The following is an 18,986-nucleotide window of genomic DNA, read 5'->3' as shown; positions in this document are numbered from 1 at the left end:
ACGTCCTCAGTATTCACATTTTGCATGAATTTATGTATATACGATCTTGATATATGTTGTTAAAATCACCCACTCGAGTGACTTGTTATCATTCAATTTGGGTCTTACCTCATTTCTTCAAAGTTGTGCCATAAGTAATGGGCTCACAATTTTTTATTGTGGGCTTCACGTGGGATCGATCTTTTCCGAAGAGGCGTTTCATACAACTATGATAGATGCCCACTTACAGGTAAGTTCGTTTAATTATTCAATTGTGTTCCTCGTCTCTTCCCCGAGATCACTAGTAGATGTTAATTCATTCCCACAGAAAATCAAATTGCAGATATACTGACAAAGCCACTGTCAGGCCAGAAATTCCTGGAGTGACTCCATTGATATATATATATATATTTCTACAAAAAAAAGGGGGTTTAAAAAAAAAAATAATAATAATAATTACTTTGTCTTATTAATACTGTATGTACTTGATATGGTCTGATTGGGTTTTCTGGGTTTTCCCAATTCATTGCAACAAATGTTGGACCATTTGTATTTGCCCCAGAAGTAGAGTCAGTGCGAGGGAGGTCAGTCGAAAATTTAGTTGATAAGATCAACTATAAATATATTACTGATAATTAATGTTAAATTTAGATTTTACACAGTTAATACACATTCATTGAAAGCAGAGTCGATTCATTTTTGAGGAGGCGTATTGGATTATTTTCTCTCTTTTGAATACTCAGAAGTTTTTCCTTCTAGCATACAAGTTACAAAAACGAATCGACGCCGAGAGTCTCGCCAGAGTACCATTAGATAAACAATGATTTCATATGTATATAGAACAGAGTGCTCTTTGTCTTTAGGTGACGTTTTTGGTTTCGTCTTTGTGAATAGTCTTCAGTCTGCTGGAGCAATCAGGAGAGTAAAGACGGTCCTTCCTCGTACATCAAATTAAGAAACTAAAAGGGATAAGTTTAATTCACTGCGTTTTACTTTTATTTATCTACCCATTTCCAATACTTCTAATTTGCTGGTTGCGGAGCAAAAACTGCATAAACGGAGCAACTGCTTTTGATTTTAGTAATTTCTTCAAATTTAAATCAAATATAAAATGAACAACTACTTCTGATTTTAATACTTTCTCTTCAAATGAAATTAAATGGTAATAAATTATAGATTAATATTTCATTTTTTGTATTTGAAAGCATTGGCGGTCGGGGGGGAGGGGGTAACATTTCTTGAAGGTTTTTTGAACGATTTATTTAATAACTTTTGAATACTTCTTTGGACGAATTCATCATTTTCCATTAATATCATCTGGATGCTTGTTTGAGTGAATTCATTGATGTGGAGATGTTTTGTGAATTAATTTGTTGGACATTTTTGTGGGTACCAAACCCGACTACATACTTGGTGTTTTCACATTATACTGTAAATATTTTTTTTGGGTGTGGAGTGGGGTAGCATTCGATGATCATGTTTCTGCTGTCTCAGTTTTGTCGCTTACGGTTTTTGTTCCGTTCTGTAGGACCTCCCGTAGGCCGCTTTCGCGAAAGTTTATGGCGTGGACCAGCGAGGATCATAAAGAGACGGGAACCTTTATTCCATCTGCAGAACATCGGTGCAGGGTCTTCCGTCTCTTTAATGACCGCGACGCGTCGTAGGCACGAAAGGCCCGAAAAAACAACCCCGTCGTAAATTTGAGAATTTAACGGGTCTTGAGAAAGTTTAGTCCCAACCGTCGCGGGGACGATATCTCAGGCCCCAGGGGACCTCCCGACCACGCAACTACGCAACACCCCCCTCTCCTAGACAAGGCTCGTGTAGGACCGAGAAAATGGGCGGCAGCCATCGCCTTCTGCGAAGAGGTGATGCTGCAGAAGGAGGCTGCCGAGCGGGGTCGCCGTGAGCGGGGGGTGCGGCGTGTGCGCCCACGCCTAGAGCCCCCCCCCCCCCCCGAGCAGATGAGAATAGGCGGGCGGCGGGTGTACCAGATTACTGGTTTAATTGCCCGCCACCCCCCCCCCCAACTGAAGCTGTCCTCCCCATATTGGGAGAGACGAGGCGGTGTGGGGTGCGGTCCCCCGCACCGCCGAAGCAAGATGATTCATGGGGGGAGTATAAATCTCCCCCCCGGGACGCGGCCGGCCACCGCCATTCCATCCTGGTGGCCGGCCAGGCGAGGGGGAGCCGCGGTTGTGTTCTTTGAGAGTTCCCGTGGCTCCCCCGCTACTCGCCAGCGCCCTAGGCCGCCGTGGGGGTTTTAGCGGGTCGAACCCCGCACTACCCCCGCCCCGCCCTTCGGGCGGGACGGGGGTGTCTGACCAGCAGATTTCCCCCACGTTAAACAAAAAAAAAAAAAGGCTCGTGTAGGACGATACGAGAGGGTGGTGACGAAAAGCTTAGAGGACACTGATTGGAAAATCGCAATCTTCGAGAAAAACCAATCAGTGCGTCCCGGCGTGGAGATGGAGGTTCCTTCAGGGATCTCAAACGGGGGTGTTATTGCTCGTGGTGCTCCTTGTGAGCTTCGAGCCTTGTAGTATCTTGCACGTGGTGTGCCGACAAAAAACTCTACTTTGCTAACCGGGTGCTCCAACGATTAGCTTCCCGGGAGACCTCTGTATCCACTGACGACTCAAGATGTATCCGGGTGGATGGACAGCTCAGGACTGGTGGAATAACCGTGTGGCATTCACGAGGTCACCTCGGTTATCCCTACCTTTACTTAACCTAGGGTGGGCGGCAAGGAATTACGGTCCAATCACGGCAATCCCAAATCAAGTGAGACTGCCCCAAAACGGTGGGCCGGGAGTGGCGGGAGAGTGGTAAAATGACTCCTGCGAGACCTCCCGCGCTGATGGGCCTACGTGCCCGAACAATGCCAGACCCAACCGTAGTTGACTGGACCGTACTCAAGGACCAGGAGACGTTATGACGGTGCCACATGTGCCCGGGAACGGCCCGGGACAGACCCATACCGTCCGGGTACCCAAACACATGGCCCCTGCCATAAATCCTGGCCACTTGGCCGTAACAGGGGGTGACCGATATAAAATAACGCGACCAGTCGGGGCGCGTACAGTTAAAACGCAGAAAAACATAGTCTAACGCAGTCAACCAGTCGGAGTCAAACAGTCAGAAGTCACAGTCGAAAACACTTACACGCGCTCTCTTTCTCGCCCGAGCTCTAGCTCTAACATACAGTACAATCGGACACTCTCTCGAGTTCACGAGACATTCCGTAGAATCCTCATCCGCGGCATTACTTCGCCAACGAGCGAACGCAATCGTGGGTCGAAAAAGCTCGACTCGCTTCGCACACATTTTCCGCGACACATTCGAGTCCCTCGAGCCGGATAAGTGCGAAACAGTTTTCATAGATCCTTCGCAAATAATATTCTGTACAAAAAGGTTCCAGCTTTTCCAATTAAATTTAAAATGTTTTCTGCGAAACAAGAATTGTTGCAGCAACAAATACAATACTTGGTTGATTTATCTCCGCATTTACTTTATATATGTACATTATTGTCAAATCATTAAATCTCTGGATTTAATTTTAATACTTAACTATTTCAATTTAAATACAAAATAACTTCTGAGAAGACCCCATATGGTCAAAAGGGGTGAGGAGATCTCACAATTGTAAAGAATTTATAATTTCAAGGTCATGTCAACGTTTTTATGTTCCCATTTTTTTAAGTATCACTAGCTGGTGTATATTCTGGTTCTTTATTTAATTTTATGTAAAATAAAAATTTTCAAAAATTTCAAAGACAGATGACGTTACTGTCGGATCAAACATAACTCTGTGCTACAATACAAGTAAATCTTGTAAAATGCTCTTGATCTTCTGATGAGAAAAATTATATACATACACTGATGACACTCGTGTTCGTTTGCATGAAATACCTTACACAAACATGTCACAATCTTCACCATCTGTTGGTAATACTGTTCCTATAATGAAAATAGTGCAGGAGATATCGACCTGCTAACTCTGGAAAAAATATTTTTTCTTTGTTTATAATATCCTTTTCCGCCAACAACTTTTTGAATTCAAATAGAAATTTTGCAAACTATCAAATACAATTCAAGTCTCACATATATTTTAACAGTGTTGTGGCCATAATTAGTAACTACTATTTCTCGTAAATATCCGGATATCTGGATATCGTTTGGATTCACATAATTACATCTTTACGCAGATATATAACCGTATAAATTTTATTCAACAACATAACCCGTACTATATTACAACATAACCCCCGTTATATTCTTGTCTTCAAAAAATATTCTTTTTATCTAAGGCTTATTTTTAGTCTCTAAAGCGTAACATAGTAATGGATTTGCTTACTTTCTCTTTTTTTTTATTATTGTCTGAATTATCGGGATATTTTTAACTAATCGAATTATTCTACGACTATATATGTACTCCGAATACTCAAATATCCGGATTATCCAGACAGTCAAAAAATCCGGATCATTCGGCCAGCCAACTCGCAACATCCTCCCAACGTTGAAGAAATGATTAAGACCCGATAATAATAGAATACCTTAAATATCAGATGCGCCAAGAGAGAGAGAGAGAGAGAGAGCGCAGTTCTTATGAAAATAATTAATCACGAAGCGCGGAGATTTAAATTTGTTCGTATTTAAATCGCGACGGAACGAGGCGAAAAGTGGGCCGATACGAATGACGAACAGGAGAATCCCAAAACGCCGGGATCACATATTTCGTATCATTCAAGTTAATAGATCCGACGATTGCGTGATCATTCTTTATCATTTCTCGGAGAAAGAATGCTTTGTAAAAAGATCCGCCAAACCGAAGCGACGATATCTGCCCGCTGTATTTGTTATGGAGAAACTTCGGTCGACTTCGTGGCATACCATGGGCTTTGGCCCTGTCTCCTTCGATCCTCCGCTGTCCTCGGTTTCACGTGAATTCAAAAAGCAACTCATGTAATAGTCTGACCTATATAGCGATTGGGTTATTTACAGAGGCAAAAAGGAAAGAGAGAAAACACACACGGCACTTTGTGCAACCAAAATTTCGTTTAGCATTTTTCTCTTCGTTTCTGGTCCAGACCATGGGAACGATGAAATGAAAAAGGGACGCGGATTGCATTTGAATTTCTACCGCGATTTTGAAACGAAGACCGATGGCCGGTGCTATACGATGGCAAAGTCAATATTTACATTAGGTAGAAACATCCGTCAATATCCAGACACGGCTGTTGCCAGTAGCATCCGGCAATTCACATATCCGCAAATGAGGCCCTCGAGCGCAAAAATGCTGCGCGATTCACACTTTCTCATCGAGTATATCCACCCACCGGGTCGAACGAGGTTTTTGCTTTCACTAAATAGACAAAGGTTCAAAGTAAATGAAATAATAAAAAAGAAAAACGGAAGGAAATAAATAAAAGAAAAGACAAAACAGATACCTGATAAAAAAGGAAACGGAAATTATTTATGATTCAACCGAATAGACAATACCGGAATAGTTTGTTCGGATAAATGGACAGAATAGCTTTCTTGAATAAATAGATGGAACAAATTGTTTGAATAAGTGGATGGAATAATTTGTTGGGACAATAAGTAATCATTATCCTAATAAAATATTCGACAGACAAGAATTTATTCGGACAATTATATTATTGTAATATTTATTTGGAACAATTCGAATAATTTCGAACTATGTCTCGGGCTTGCTAGGTCAAGTGGTTCTAGGTGGGGCCTTCTCGACCGATTTGCTCCGTCGTCATCGCAATGGTTGAACATAGTCAAGGTACGGGCCACCATCTGCGTAGGATGGGGGTGGTGATGGGATTTTGGCTGAACATTGAAGTATGGCACGAGGTTCAAACTCCAGAATTACGGGCTACGATCGAACCATAGAAGCAACAACAACCTCCTGTGTTACACAGGCACTTGTATTTAATAATAACAGCCCTTTTCAAGGTCTCAAATTCATTCCAGAAATGATAATGTCGATGCGATAGTAAAATACCATTTTCTATGTTACCCAAAGACCCACGAACAACGTTTCATTATATTCCTAGTTTCGTTCATAACTTCAATAATTGCGAAATTATCTGTTGCTTACGAAACTACTCTCTTGGTTTCGTTTTTATACAAATTTGTAAAATACTACTATCAACACACACAAATGAAATAGAATTAAATTTCGTCTCTAAGCAATCTCATTTGAAAAAAAAAATGATCTTTTATAGAAATAAAAATTGTAAAGTCTGCACGCTCCCCAAAATCTTCCACAAACCTCCCACTGTCGATTAGTCGGGGAAAAGTCGCGGACGTGACGAACATGATCCAACCTAATTGCAACCTCTATTGCAAGCAAATGATTATACTGGTGACTAGCAATTACCCTAATCTGATTTCACGGGTCAGAAGCTGTGTGAGGATTCTCCGCCAATTTTTGAGTTATATAAAAGAGAGAAGAAACACATTTTCCAAATGGCCGAGAGAAATGGATGCAGAAAATGGTCGACATTCGCCCAAGGAAGAATACTGTTCCCTTGCGAATCTAGAAACTTCCTGAAATGTGTCAAAGATTCGTTCTTGATGGTAGCAAAGAGTGACATTTTCTTGTTACTTTAATGTTCATATTTACGTCTGCTTTTAACTGGAAAGCAAAAATTTTGTAAAACTCGAAAAACGTCGTAAATAAATAAATTCATAATTAGCGCTATTTCAGATAATTTTATAAACTTTTAATCAAGTATTTAGACCAATGAATAAAATCTATATAATCTATATAACCCATATATTTCGAGATAGTGTAGGTGGTGTAGGCTTTCAACAGTAAGTTGTTCTACTGATCATTAATAATTTTGTAACGTATTAATTATATGGTAACTGTTGATGCTGTACTTTCTTGTGCATAAACTTTTCAAGTAACGCCACGAAGCTGAAGTTACAACGTCACTGGTTAAAGTCACTCCAGAACTTAGTAGAATAAACAACAAAAGCCATGCGGTACTTAAAAAAATATACTATTTTAATATAGACAATAACTTAACGATACAAAAATACTGGTTTTAATTATTCATCTCACAGTATGCCTTAAACTACAGATAATAAAAAAGAATTCTTACAGATTGCATATCTTGCATTGTAACGTAATTTTTTACATAAAAATATCGGAGCTGTAATTACTCCGTTCCTTTATTTTTAATAGTGATCAGTTATGATAACTCATTCTTAATCGATATACAATTTATCATTTTCGCCTAGATCTTAAACTGCGAATTTTCACTTCCGTAGGTTTATCTGTTACTGCACACTAAAAAAAATAAAGAAATATTAATAATCTATAGAATTATTAAAATTATTTTACACAACATTACCTTGACTGGTTCAATATCATGAAAAGATTCATCTTCTGCTACATATAATTTCTTTTTACGAGTATTTTGTCTTCTCTCCGAAAGAGATACAATAGGAGGTGGAAGCACAGTAAGTTTACCAGTCGGTCTAAAATTAAGCAATAACATTTTACAATACTCAATTTTATTGTTCGAACTACAGTGCAAAGGGCCCATGGATTTTCAATAATAAAACGAAGCATTTTCTTATAATTATTTGCCCCTTTTGATTCATTCTGTTAAGAAGAAGAACGGCAAGGTGATGGAAGATCAAAACGAGCAAGTAGTAATAAAAATGAAAATCTAGTATAGGTATGTTTACAAAATAAATAAAATGGACCCTAGAGATAAATAAAAGAATATCCTTTTCAAAACTTCCTCATCTAGTCTAATCTATACAATAACGTTTAAGTTTATACTTGGTCTCTGAACTAGGTAGCTCGATGACGGATACATCTGATGTAGGAGAATATTTCCTTGGTGGCCGCCATGTCCTACGTTCTTTTGTTATCACTTCATCCCCTGAAGCGTCTTCACAATAGACTTTTTCTTTAGAATGATGCACAGTTGCCTATAAAAAAAGTATCATAATGAACAATTTGTTCCTAAGCCTTCAACTTCATTAAACAATTTAATAAGGAAGTGCTACTTGTTTTTGTTTCTCTAATTCCTCTTGTTGATTCCTTACTAGCGCTTCATATTTGGTGACCATCTCATCTCTGTTTTTCATAAATGCTTCCATCTCCCGTTCCTTCTCATTCAAACTATTTTTTAGTTCTTGATTCATGTTCTGTATCCTGTCATTTTCTGTTTGCCTTTCTTGAGCACTTTGTTGGAGAAGTTCCAAAATTTTAGCATTCTGTTCGTTTGCTTTAACCTGTGACTCTAAGTTTTCAATATATTTTTCATTTTGAGAAAGTTTATTTTTTGTATCTGCCAATTCTTTTATTGTATTTTTTATCTCTGCCTGCATCGGCTTGCCGTCACTGTCAGCAAGATCCGTTTTTTTAAGTAGCGACTATGCTTCTGGAATCATGACGAATTTTGTTTTTCTTCACTACGGAAGTAATATTTGTAATGCTTTATACAATAACAAATTGTATATCCGACCTTGTTGAAGCGACACTATTTCAGCATCTTTTTCCTGTTCTATATCTTTCGCACTTTCCAAACAATCCTCAAAATCCAAGAGTTTATCATTATTTTCATCCACAACAACTTTTGCAGATATTCTTTCTCATCTTGACATATTTCTAACTTCTTATTAATTCTTCAATTTCTTGCTGAAGTTCCGTTACGGTATCAAGTTTGTGTTCCAGTTCTATGATTTTCGCAGCATGTACGTCTAAGCACTGGAAACAAGAATATAGTGTGACAGAATAAATTATCACGTTTTAAATAATTTATTCTATGTTAACGACAAAACGTTTTAAAGAATTACAAATTCTTAGACAAAGAAAATGATCTCTTTCCTAATTTCATAAAACAAAAGTTTTCTCAAATCAAATGCTATTACAAAATTTAGAACATACTTTGTAATAAAATCAACACAAATTTGGACGATCTTTTGGTGCATAAAAGCCCGAATAAATAAATGGTTACCCAAAAATATTGCGATCCTTCTTCACTTAGTTATAATATTAATCTTTTAACTAAATCGTTTCTCTCGAGTTCTAACATTAATCGACAATCTTTTAGCTAAGATTTAGAGATTCATTAATTTTTATCGTTTTTAGAGTGTCCTATTACATCCAAATACCTTTGTCTTCATATCACTTTTCTCTATTGCCGTATGCAGATCAATCTCCAATTGACTTATACTTTCTATATATTCATCTGAGGAGGTGGGATCGGCGACGGGAAGAGAGAATTGAACCCGGTTACAATTAGACTATCTTTATTTACAATCGGAACTAAACTCGCGACGCTCGCGTACCGTTCCCGACGAGGGTTCTTACTGAACTAACCATTCGCTCACCGATGCATCCCATCCAGATCATTCTTTCTCATTCTCACGGTTCGCTTTCACTCTTTCCTGGCTAGACGCATTCATTCTACGCGACACTCAAACCAATCGTCTAGACATTCGCTCGACGCTAACGCACAGCATGCAGCCCGGCCCATTCGTCCAAACATTCTTACGCCTTAAAACTAAACACATGGCGGAGACGTGGCGCCGGCTTGTCGCCGCCACACATCTTTGCACTGAAATCGTAATCATTAAATATGTGTGCATAAACGATTTTATGTTTAAACCTATACTTACCTTTGAAATGAGATTGTCGAGAAATATCAGCATGTAAAGTATTTAATTTCTGTAATTGCAGAATAAATGTTAAAGAAGCGGTTAAAATTTGTGATACCAATTGTAAGATTATGAAATACTACATACTTCCATGCATTGATTATGATCATGCTTAGTATGTACAAGTTCTTTTTCAACTTCATTAATAAGTCGCCCATAATCTTCTAATAATTCTTGATGATGCATTTCATCATCCACACCTTGAGACAGCTGCTTTTTCCACAATTCAATCGAGTTTTTATATTCTTCTAAAACAAGCTTATTTGCTATATTTTCTTTTGTCAGACTTTCTAGTTTTTGCGTCAAAGATGATACTTCTTGCTTAGACTCAACCAACACCTTAAATTGTATAGTGGTCCTATTAGAAATCTACCAAAAACTAATATGAATATATTTTTATTAATCTACGTACTTGACACTTTTCCATAAGAAGTGATTTCGTATCATCGTATTTTACCATTAGTTTGGATAATTCGTTTAAAATAAGTTCATATTCATCAAATTCGCCACTAAAACTTGTTTGAGTATCTTCTTCTTTTTTTTAGGTTGACTGCAATCACTTTGAATTTCATTTTCATTCACTTGACTTTTGCATTCAACAGAACCTTCAATTCCAAATTTAGTATTTCTGCTATTCATTTGCAAATTGCTTATTTGATCAGATATAACTTTCAATTTCACTTTAGTTAAGTCTAGTTCATCTCTCAGGCTCTGCATCTCGGTCTTACTTTGAGTTAATTTCTCTTTTAGAGTAGAATTCTCTATTTCTACAGCAAGTGTCTTTTCTCTCATTTGGAGATCAACCTCTTCATTTCCTATTAAATTGGCAATTAATTGTATGATAACTATTGTTGTTAAACACCATAAATCAAGATCTTATACCTACCTGTTTTTTTGTCATAGTTACCAGGCTCAGTAGACTTATCTAACGATTCTACCTTGTAATCGATAGAAATTTCTTTTTTGATAATAATCTCTTGATGTTCGTCATCTTTTGGAGAATCATGAGATGTTTCTGAAACCTATTATGTAACAATTTACAATGTAAGTTTTGATTCATAAAATTATTTATATATTATATAAAGTTAAAATATGGCATACATAATTTTTACACGTTGAGTCTTGAGTGGAATTTCTAATCGATACTGCTTTCTTCAACATTTACGCTTCATTTAATAGTTCTAATTTCTCACATTCCAATTTATTTATTATCTGGAGCATATTTTGCATTTTGCGCTCGTAATCCAGCAATTTCTTATTTTGATTTTCTAATTCTTCATCTAATGCCTCTTTTCCTTTATACTCCTTTGTGAGGCAAATATTAATATTTACAAGATCAGCTTCTAAATCATCAATTGTCTCCTGTTTTTCTAATAATTCTTCTTCCTGCTCCTTAATGGTATATTCTTTCTCCCTTATTTCCGTGGTAATAGTAATATACTCTTCCTTTGCTTCATTTAAAAATACTTTCAATTTCTGAAATAACATCATTAGAATATAAAATGGAATATGTATTTACGATCATAAACGACATTAAATAATTATAAATAATGATGCATGCACCTTCACTTGATCTTCTTTAGCAAACAGTTGAGACTTTAATTCTTCTACGTAAAATGTTGCTTCCTTACCAGTGCAAACATCTTTCTGAGCTGCACTCAACAAAGCAAACGTTAACAATTTCGTTTTCATTTCTAATTCTTGAGCACGTTCGAGAGGACCCAAACTAACAACATCACAATGATTCACTGGTTTGTAAGGAGGAGACGGTTTTGAAGTAATATTAGAGAAAACAAATTCTAAGCATCTGGGTATAATACCAGGAGACGTAATACTCCCTTGTAGAGTAAATGATTTCCCTGAACTTGTTGTGCCTATAAAAGTTATAATACTTGTGTAATAATCAATAATAGAAGTAATCAAGATGTTGGTTTCATTTCTTGAAATATAAACAATATTTATAAGATATCTTATATCTTTACCATAAGTCATGATAGTTGAATACTGACCAGCTAAAAAATCCACCATTTGCTGTTTAACAGCTTGTTCAAACAGTTCCAATTGATTAATCTCTGGTCCAAATGTACGAGTAAATGTAAATTTTCTTTGCACAATATCATTACTATTAGATCTTTTCAAAAAACTACTAGTATTATCCAGAGTAGGGAGTTTTGTCAGCAGTGTACTGGAATTCAGAATTTTATATGACTGCTCTAGCTCCTGTGTTAGTTTCATCTGTTTGGGAAATGGTTTCAATCGTAAATAGCCTTTAATGGTCTGAAAACTCTTTGACTCTGAATTTGTCTCTTCTAAAAAATTAGATTCTTCAATCTCATAAACAGACATCAAATTCTTTTTTGTGTCTTCTGAAATACATGGTCTTTGTCCACAGACTAAGATACTTGGGTCTCTTCATCTTGTGGATTTAGATTACAAGATGGTCTAATGGAATCTAATGTATCACCCATCTATGTATAATGATTAAAAAAATATTAGTTATGATCATTATCATATTAATCTATAATACTTCAGAACATAGTTTGATAATACTTAATGCGGGTAATAATTAATATTATACATTAAATAATTCATTATATTAATTTGTAATTAACTTACGTTAACGTTTTATTGTTGTTAAGGAAAGGATCGATAGAGTGGTAAAGTGGACTATATGAAAAATGAGATAACGAAATATCTTTAAGTAAACAGAGGAGAAATACACGTGAAGAAATAACAAGCCGATAAAGATGAGAATAGCATAATGTAGAAATGAACCGAAGAATATGTATCGTGAAGCGCTCTGATGGTATGATTGAGCGATCTACCAAAATTGCAAAGCTATAACGACAGTTGCAAGCGCAGAGGGGTATTACAAATTATATCATGGACCATCAAGTAGGAACAAGGAATGAGATTTTTTAATATTGGGAAGACTAGGCAGCGTCGAACGTTCGATATAGTGAACGAGAGACACTGGAAAATAGATAACGGATTTGATATTGGGATTATTGAAAGGACGGCCTAGGCGACAAGTACGGTGGCCAATAAAGTGATCGTACACCTTTAAAACGCCATAACTATTTTAAAACTAAACTAAATGACTCGAATTGTGTGTTTTTAGATAATAAAGTATTGCAAATAAGACTTTTTTATCCTTTAACTTTTCAATGTACCATGTACCTACCTTTACCGACAATGTAAATTCATTTTGTTTATAAGTGACCGATAATAGTATCGTTAACGTAAGACGTTTATTTTCTGGGTAAATAACTGAAAACATCATAGAAGAATAATTTCAAAACTGCTATCTTTGAATAAATATTGTTGACGTATTTTAGGAATTTCGGTATTATATATTCGAAATTTCGGTACTATATTTTCGAAGTAGATTTTTAATTGTAGAGTATTTCTTTAAAAAGTAGAAGTGATTATCATTGAGACAATGAAATAGTTTCATTACGATCGAGTGCACACTATTTATTTGCTGACGTAGATGATTGACAAAAATATAACTATCATTTTATAGGATTATTTATAATATTATTCACGAATTTCTGTCATCATGTTTTTCAAGGCACCTCTTCCAGAAACGTTACTGTACCTATGAATCGTAATAAACTACGTGAAAATGTCAAACAATTTCCAGAAACTATTAAATAAAACTTTATATATATATATAAATATAAACTTGTAAACAATATAAACTTGTCAAATAACAATATTTACTCCGGGTCCAAATGGATCCGGGCCTCGCAGTTCGAGTGTTAAGCATTAAATATCTGTAGGAGTAGGGTGCGGGAGCGTGATGCACAACTGGTAATATTTCAATAAAAATGTATTACTGAAAATGGATAAGAATTGCAAACACTTTATGGTCGCACAAATCGCTAGATCGTTTTTATGGGTGCATCGTATCGCTATTTCGTAAAAGACGTTAAAAACTCTTTGTCGCAGTTCAACGTTCGTCATTTTTATACGCACCTTCCGTCTTGACAACAATTCGGAAGGCTTTGGCCTTCCCAGTTCATTGCTCCTATTCGGTGTGTTTACGTTTCAGGTTTTTCGAAAATGACCTGCTTCGACCATATGATCAGCTTGCTCCGGTCATTGATCCCTTCACATAACATTCGCCGATTTATTGTCATACATAATTTTTAGTTAAACGTGCAATTATTTTGTCGAACTATATGTCCACAAAGATTTTCTTTTTTTTCAAATAAAATTGTTTAGACCGACGAAATTCAATTTTTATTTTATTTATGTATGTTTATAACGGTATTTTGCAAGTTTGCCTAGAAAGAGAACCATGGTTGTAATCTTAAATAAATAAAATTTACATTAACCCTCGCATAATGGTGGCTAGCTCAATCTTCGACAATTAAATTAAATAAATTGCTGTTGCATTATGAACAACAGGAAGGCCAATAAATCTGTAAGAAATATTTTCGAAAATATGTTGTGAAAAGTTGCTGAACGGAGCTCTCAGAATTGTTATAAACATCGTTGATAGTACAGTTGTGAAAATGGTCTGTCGTCCGAGGGTTAATTTTAACGTGTGCTATTTTTTGGTCGCAGACTGTAGCATCGTATCTGCTGCTCCAATTTTACAAATTTCTTCGGATGTATTAACGAATTAAGATAACAAATCATACTTACACGTGTCTGCTCATCCCCAGAATGTGAATTCGATCGTACAAGTAGTAACAACAGAACATACATATTATAAACAAATCATAAAATCGTGAAAAAAAGAGATATGTAACGACATCGATTGTAAATAAGTAATAATTTTTGAAATGTCAAACTTCTTGGAAACGTATCGTTAAATAATTGAGGTATAAAATTCGTAACAAGAATTTTAGAAAAATTATTTTTGTAACTTTTCAACTTAATTTTATAGGGCATTCAAATACTTGTGCGCCGTGAAAATTCTATGTTTTTTTTTTATATTTTGTTTAAATTATGTAGGCAACGTTTTATACTAAGTCGAAAGTTTTTCGTATTTTGTTATTTGTAAGCTCTACTGTAATATACCGTAAAGGATCTTTTCCCTTCATTGTATATTTATTTTAAACACATGACGTAGAAGTCAAAGTTATACTAGTGGAATACTTTCGTTACCAACTATGAGTGCGAGCGATGGATACAAAATAATTGGACTTGTGCCGCTCTTTACAAGCAGTATTATAAAGTGTAAAACTGCCTTAAATTAAAGCAAATGATCATATGCACGAAGCAGGAATGGTTGTCTAATGGTAAGTAAAAGATACATATGAAAAATAACGTATCGTACTCTGTCACTTGGTATGTATCTTTAGTATAACATTTATTAAAGATCGACGAACTCATTTGTTTCAATTGTTAACAATTTCGAAAAGTAGAAATAAAAATCGTCGAAAGTTTTTGATAAAAATTCGATAATTCAGCAACAAATAGTTGTCGTTCTTATAATTTTCAAAAAAATTGAAACCTTGTAATCGTCAATCCCTAAATAATTCCATGCATTTTCAAAATCTTGTTCCTTTTTTGATTACAGCTAGTTCGGTTTGGCCTGAATCGTCCACACCGACAAGCACTGCAACAAAAATTCATGTACAAGAATGCTGTCGGAAAATACAATGAGAGCTCTTTAATTTTCTTTTCATTTTCTACTATTGATTTTCTTTTTACTTAAAAATGCAGTGAAATAAACCACAAAAACTTATGATCAAATGAAATATGTAGTCATTGTTTTATTGTCCTCCAACGTATCGATAAGATTTTCGACGCGTCAAGTCGTTCTGCCCCCATAAATCGAAAGTGTTGTCGATGCTTGGTAATCGATCAGAAAATTTGATTTCAAAGGTAGTAGAGGACGAGGTCGTGGGCCGTCACTATATCGCCACAAGGGACCTCGCTGTTGGAGAAACCATTATCAGAGAGCCACCATTGTTCTCTGGCTCCGGTTGGACTCCCGTTCCCATATGTCTGGGGTGCAACTTGGCGCTGAAGGAAGAAACTGCTGTACCTTGCGCGAGATGCTCATGGCCTCTTTGTGCCACCTGCATAGACCATGGACCGGAATGCCATTTCATTGCTACTCGATGTTATGGAAAGGTGACTATTATATTAAAGAACTCAAATTCTGGCACACTGTTATTGGATTGTTCCGAAAGTTTGTAGCGGTTCTTCAAGTGACCCATTTATCAATAGATTGGAATAATAATAATAATAATACTAATTAAATATAATAGTAATAATATAATAGTAGTAATATAATATAATATTAATTATATAATATATAAATAAATGTATAATAATATATATATATATATATATTATATATTATTATATAATAATATAATAATAATAATAATAATATAATAGTAATCTATTATTCAATGATAAATAATCGACACAATAAAAGTAAACTAAAATGAGGACAAATTCTTTATTATTTCTTGATCGCTATGACTCTGGAGCTTCATGAACTTTTTATATGTGCTGGGTTTGGCTTTTTTCATAGAATATATTCTTATAACATCCATACATTGATAAGTATCGGGTATGTAGCAGAGCTCGGCGATCGAATCCTGCAGCATCGACGAAGTGACAATAATTAAGTGACTTCTGAATACAGTAGAACCTCGATTATCCGAGCTAAGCAGAGTGACGTAAATGTTCGGATAATAGAACAGTTACTTAGATAAAGTGCCAGATATCAACTTTATTGATTTGTACAATAAATCGTTTTGTGTATGATTCGACTTTGATTGAGCCGATTACAGGTGAAAAGTATTTAAATGACGGATGATTCTGATATTGGATATTATGTAAATTTTTATTATATTTTACATATACATATATTTATATATTTATATTATTTGTATTATTATTTATATTTATATTGTATTAAATTCCTATTATATTCTACTTCTAGAGAAAGTATACAGGGTGTCCTAAAGGTTATTCAAAATTGGCAAATAAGGGGTTCCTGAAGTCATTTAAAATAACTTTTCAATTTGTCTAATTGTAAGATGAGGTTACGTATTCATTTTTCGATGATTTAACCTATATAAAAAAATGGATAATAGTTGTTTAAAAGAAACTAATGTCTGACCAAAAATTGTCCAATCGTAGACGGAATTTTCATTCGGCGTTTTACTTTGTGGATTTTATACATAGACGGATTTTATGCTTTTTTGTTAAAAATGAATGGATCAATTGCAAAATAGAAAAAAACATTTAAAAAATTTCGAAACATCGTTGCATTATTCTTAGCTCATTGAAGTTATTAAGGAAAGTAATGGAAATTTTACGTTACTCTTCCACCATGCAATTAATGGATGGAATTCTTATTTTGCATAAAAATCTGGAGTCTACTAATTACAATTAGCTCAGAGATATCGGGAAAGTAGAACAAATTACCAATTTCATACCCATTCTCATAACGATCTCATTTCGGAGTAAGAACTTTTAATCAATTTTTTCCATATAGCTCAGCGATGTGCGCTGCTTTGACTTGACCAAGCGCATCTTTGAATAGGAACATTCGCAGAAATAGCTTGATTCGAACATTGAGAACATTCGAAGCGCAAAACTTTTGAAAATCAGGTATGTTGACATCATCTACCCATGGATATTAGTGATATACAAAGTACGTAAAAACGTTCGCGAAAATCATGATTTCTTATACCTTAATAAAATTTTGACAATTAAATTGTAACGTACGGAGAATTTTCCGACGCGTCTTTTCTTACTCCTTCCTGAAGGCGTACGCCAGGCTGGCGCCAACCGACGGGCTCCGCTTTGTATGTACTATATCGTGAGTCAAGTACCTTCCAAGGGGTGCGATGACGAACCTTTTGGAAACGGGGCATATATGGACACCCCCACTACTGTTTTTCAAGAAAATTAGTTTCGAGTCAGTTAATGGCGAAGAAACGCTAGCGAGATTGAGTCTGATTCTCTTCTGAATATTTCAACCGAGTACGTACATCGTTACAAGGTATAAACCTTCGCCTAACCAGTGCGACAAACTGGGATCACGATCTAGAATCTGCGATACACACATACACATACAATTGTATTAGACTGAGAGTTTGTAATATACTATCTTTTACCAGTCAATCAAGTTGTCAAATTCAATTATTCCATTTCCTGATTCAAAGTAGTAGTTGGTACAAACCCACGGAGACCCTTTACCGCTCAAGGTGTATCTTCATTTCTTCTTTGTAAAAGAAACGGAGCACCCAAACTCTAATTTCCATCAATCCATTCCTCTTACCTAGTGGTAACCCATTGATGAAAGAAGCTTCGGCTAATCCACGAAACATATCCTGATTACCTAGTGGCGACCCGTTGATGAAAGAAGCATCGACTAGTCCACACAAGTTCCTTATCAAAATTCCAAGATGGTATCCAACCTCCGGCCTCGCAAAGCTGCCTGGCTCTCAGCACGTAACAAAATCAAAAACTGTTTTTAAGATTTATTTTCCATATTAATCGTCGATCATATTCATTCTTATTTCAGGATGTCTGAAGGATATTTACTATTTTTTCAAACTTGAAATAATAAGTAATTTAACCATGACAGCCGTTTTAATTTTCTAGTATGCATGACACCTCGTGTGTATACGATATTTCTTATTGATAATATTTTTCATATTTCTCTAATAAACAAATCCTTTAAGTCCCTTAACGCGATTATTTATTATTAAATCAGCTTTGCGAATCATTCGTTGAATTCTGTTCGGACACGGAATTATTTAAATTAAAATATCATTTACGAACTTTGTTAATCTCCACTGTACACCTTGCATAAAAATTTCATATGGTACATATGAGGTGTCATGCACACCAGAAAATTAAAACGGCTGTCACGGTTAAACTACATATTATTTCGGGTCCGAAAAATTAGTAAATATTCTTCAGACGTTCTAAAGTAGAGGTGAGTCCGTCCCGACCATCTGTCAAAGCCTCGTGCTGCAGGCTCTCGAACTTCGCGCCGTCACCTCTCATTGGTCAGTGTTTTTCGTTAATAACTCGTAAACAAAGCCGCGGATTGCATTTTCGCAAAGGAAAAAGTTACTTCAAATGACCTCAGCTACCCCTCATCTTTGGCTGTTAAAATAATTGTGGAACACCCTGTAGAGGCATAGGAATAGCATATGGACAAAGTAAGCTGCCATTAGTGTGAATTTACTGCATGTGCAAAAATATAATTGACATAAAATATGCATATTTCCTAATCTAAATAATTACCAAATTATCAGAGTTAAAAATATCGAATTTCTATAATCGATATTCTCTAAAAGGAATCGGGAAAA

At 35.7% G+C, this 18,986-nt stretch overlaps 1 protein-coding gene and 1 pseudogene across 3 annotated transcripts; one reads left to right on the top strand and one right to left on the bottom strand.

The window, feature by feature from the left end:
- The first annotated feature begins 61 nt into the window (after positions 1-61).
- Positions 62-17,787, top strand: LOC143259465 (SET domain-containing protein SmydA-8-like). 2 transcript variants are annotated; one of them, XR_013033385.1, is made up of 4 exons: positions 62-229; positions 15,523-15,774; positions 17,156-17,271; positions 17,430-17,787. XR_013033385.1 is itself a non-coding variant. In XM_076521802.1 (3 exons), exons 1-3 carry the CDS (start codon positions 209-211, stop codon positions 17,201-17,203), a joined length of 321 nt encoding a protein of 106 aa, XP_076377917.1. In that variant the 5' UTR covers positions 62-208; the 3' UTR covers positions 17,204-17,787. The 2 variants fall into 2 exon arrangements, 1 of the variants encoding a protein (XP_076377917.1); XM_076521802.1 differs by having other exon boundaries at positions 17,156-17,787.
- On the bottom strand, positions 7,156-12,647 carry LOC143259433 (uncharacterized; annotated as a pseudogene). Its single transcript, XR_013033339.1, has 12 exons — positions 11,661-12,647; positions 11,242-11,552; positions 10,780-11,154; positions 10,565-10,700; positions 10,091-10,493; positions 9,766-10,017; positions 9,133-9,258; positions 8,484-8,725; positions 8,023-8,399; positions 7,793-7,944; positions 7,356-7,482; positions 7,156-7,291 (listed from the first exon to the last, which is right to left on the bottom strand). The product of XR_013033339.1 is annotated as an uncharacterized LOC143259433 (transcript).
- Positions 17,788-18,986: the final 1,199 nt, after the last annotated feature.

Source organism: Megalopta genalis, chromosome 5, assembly GCF_051020955.1.
Source record: "Megalopta genalis isolate 19385.01 chromosome 5, iyMegGena1_principal, whole genome shotgun sequence".
Classification (NCBI taxonomy): Eukaryota; Metazoa; Arthropoda; class Insecta; order Hymenoptera; family Halictidae; genus Megalopta; species Megalopta genalis.
Note: the sequence above shows the minus strand (reverse complement) of the source record. Positions and strands in the feature narration are given on the sequence as shown.

Excerpts from the sequence above, each read along its gene's own strand:
- LOC143259465 (XM_076521802.1), top strand. The coding sequence starts at position 209 with ATGATAGATGCCCACTTACAG. Across the intron at positions 230-15,522 it reads TGATAGATGCCCACTTACAG|GTAGTAGAGGACGAGGTCGT; the intron begins GTAAGTTCGTTT and ends TTGATTTCAAAG. Across the intron at positions 15,775-17,155 it reads CTACTCGATGTTATGGAAAG|CTCAGCGATGTGCGCTGCTT; the intron begins GTGACTATTATA and ends TTTTCCATATAG.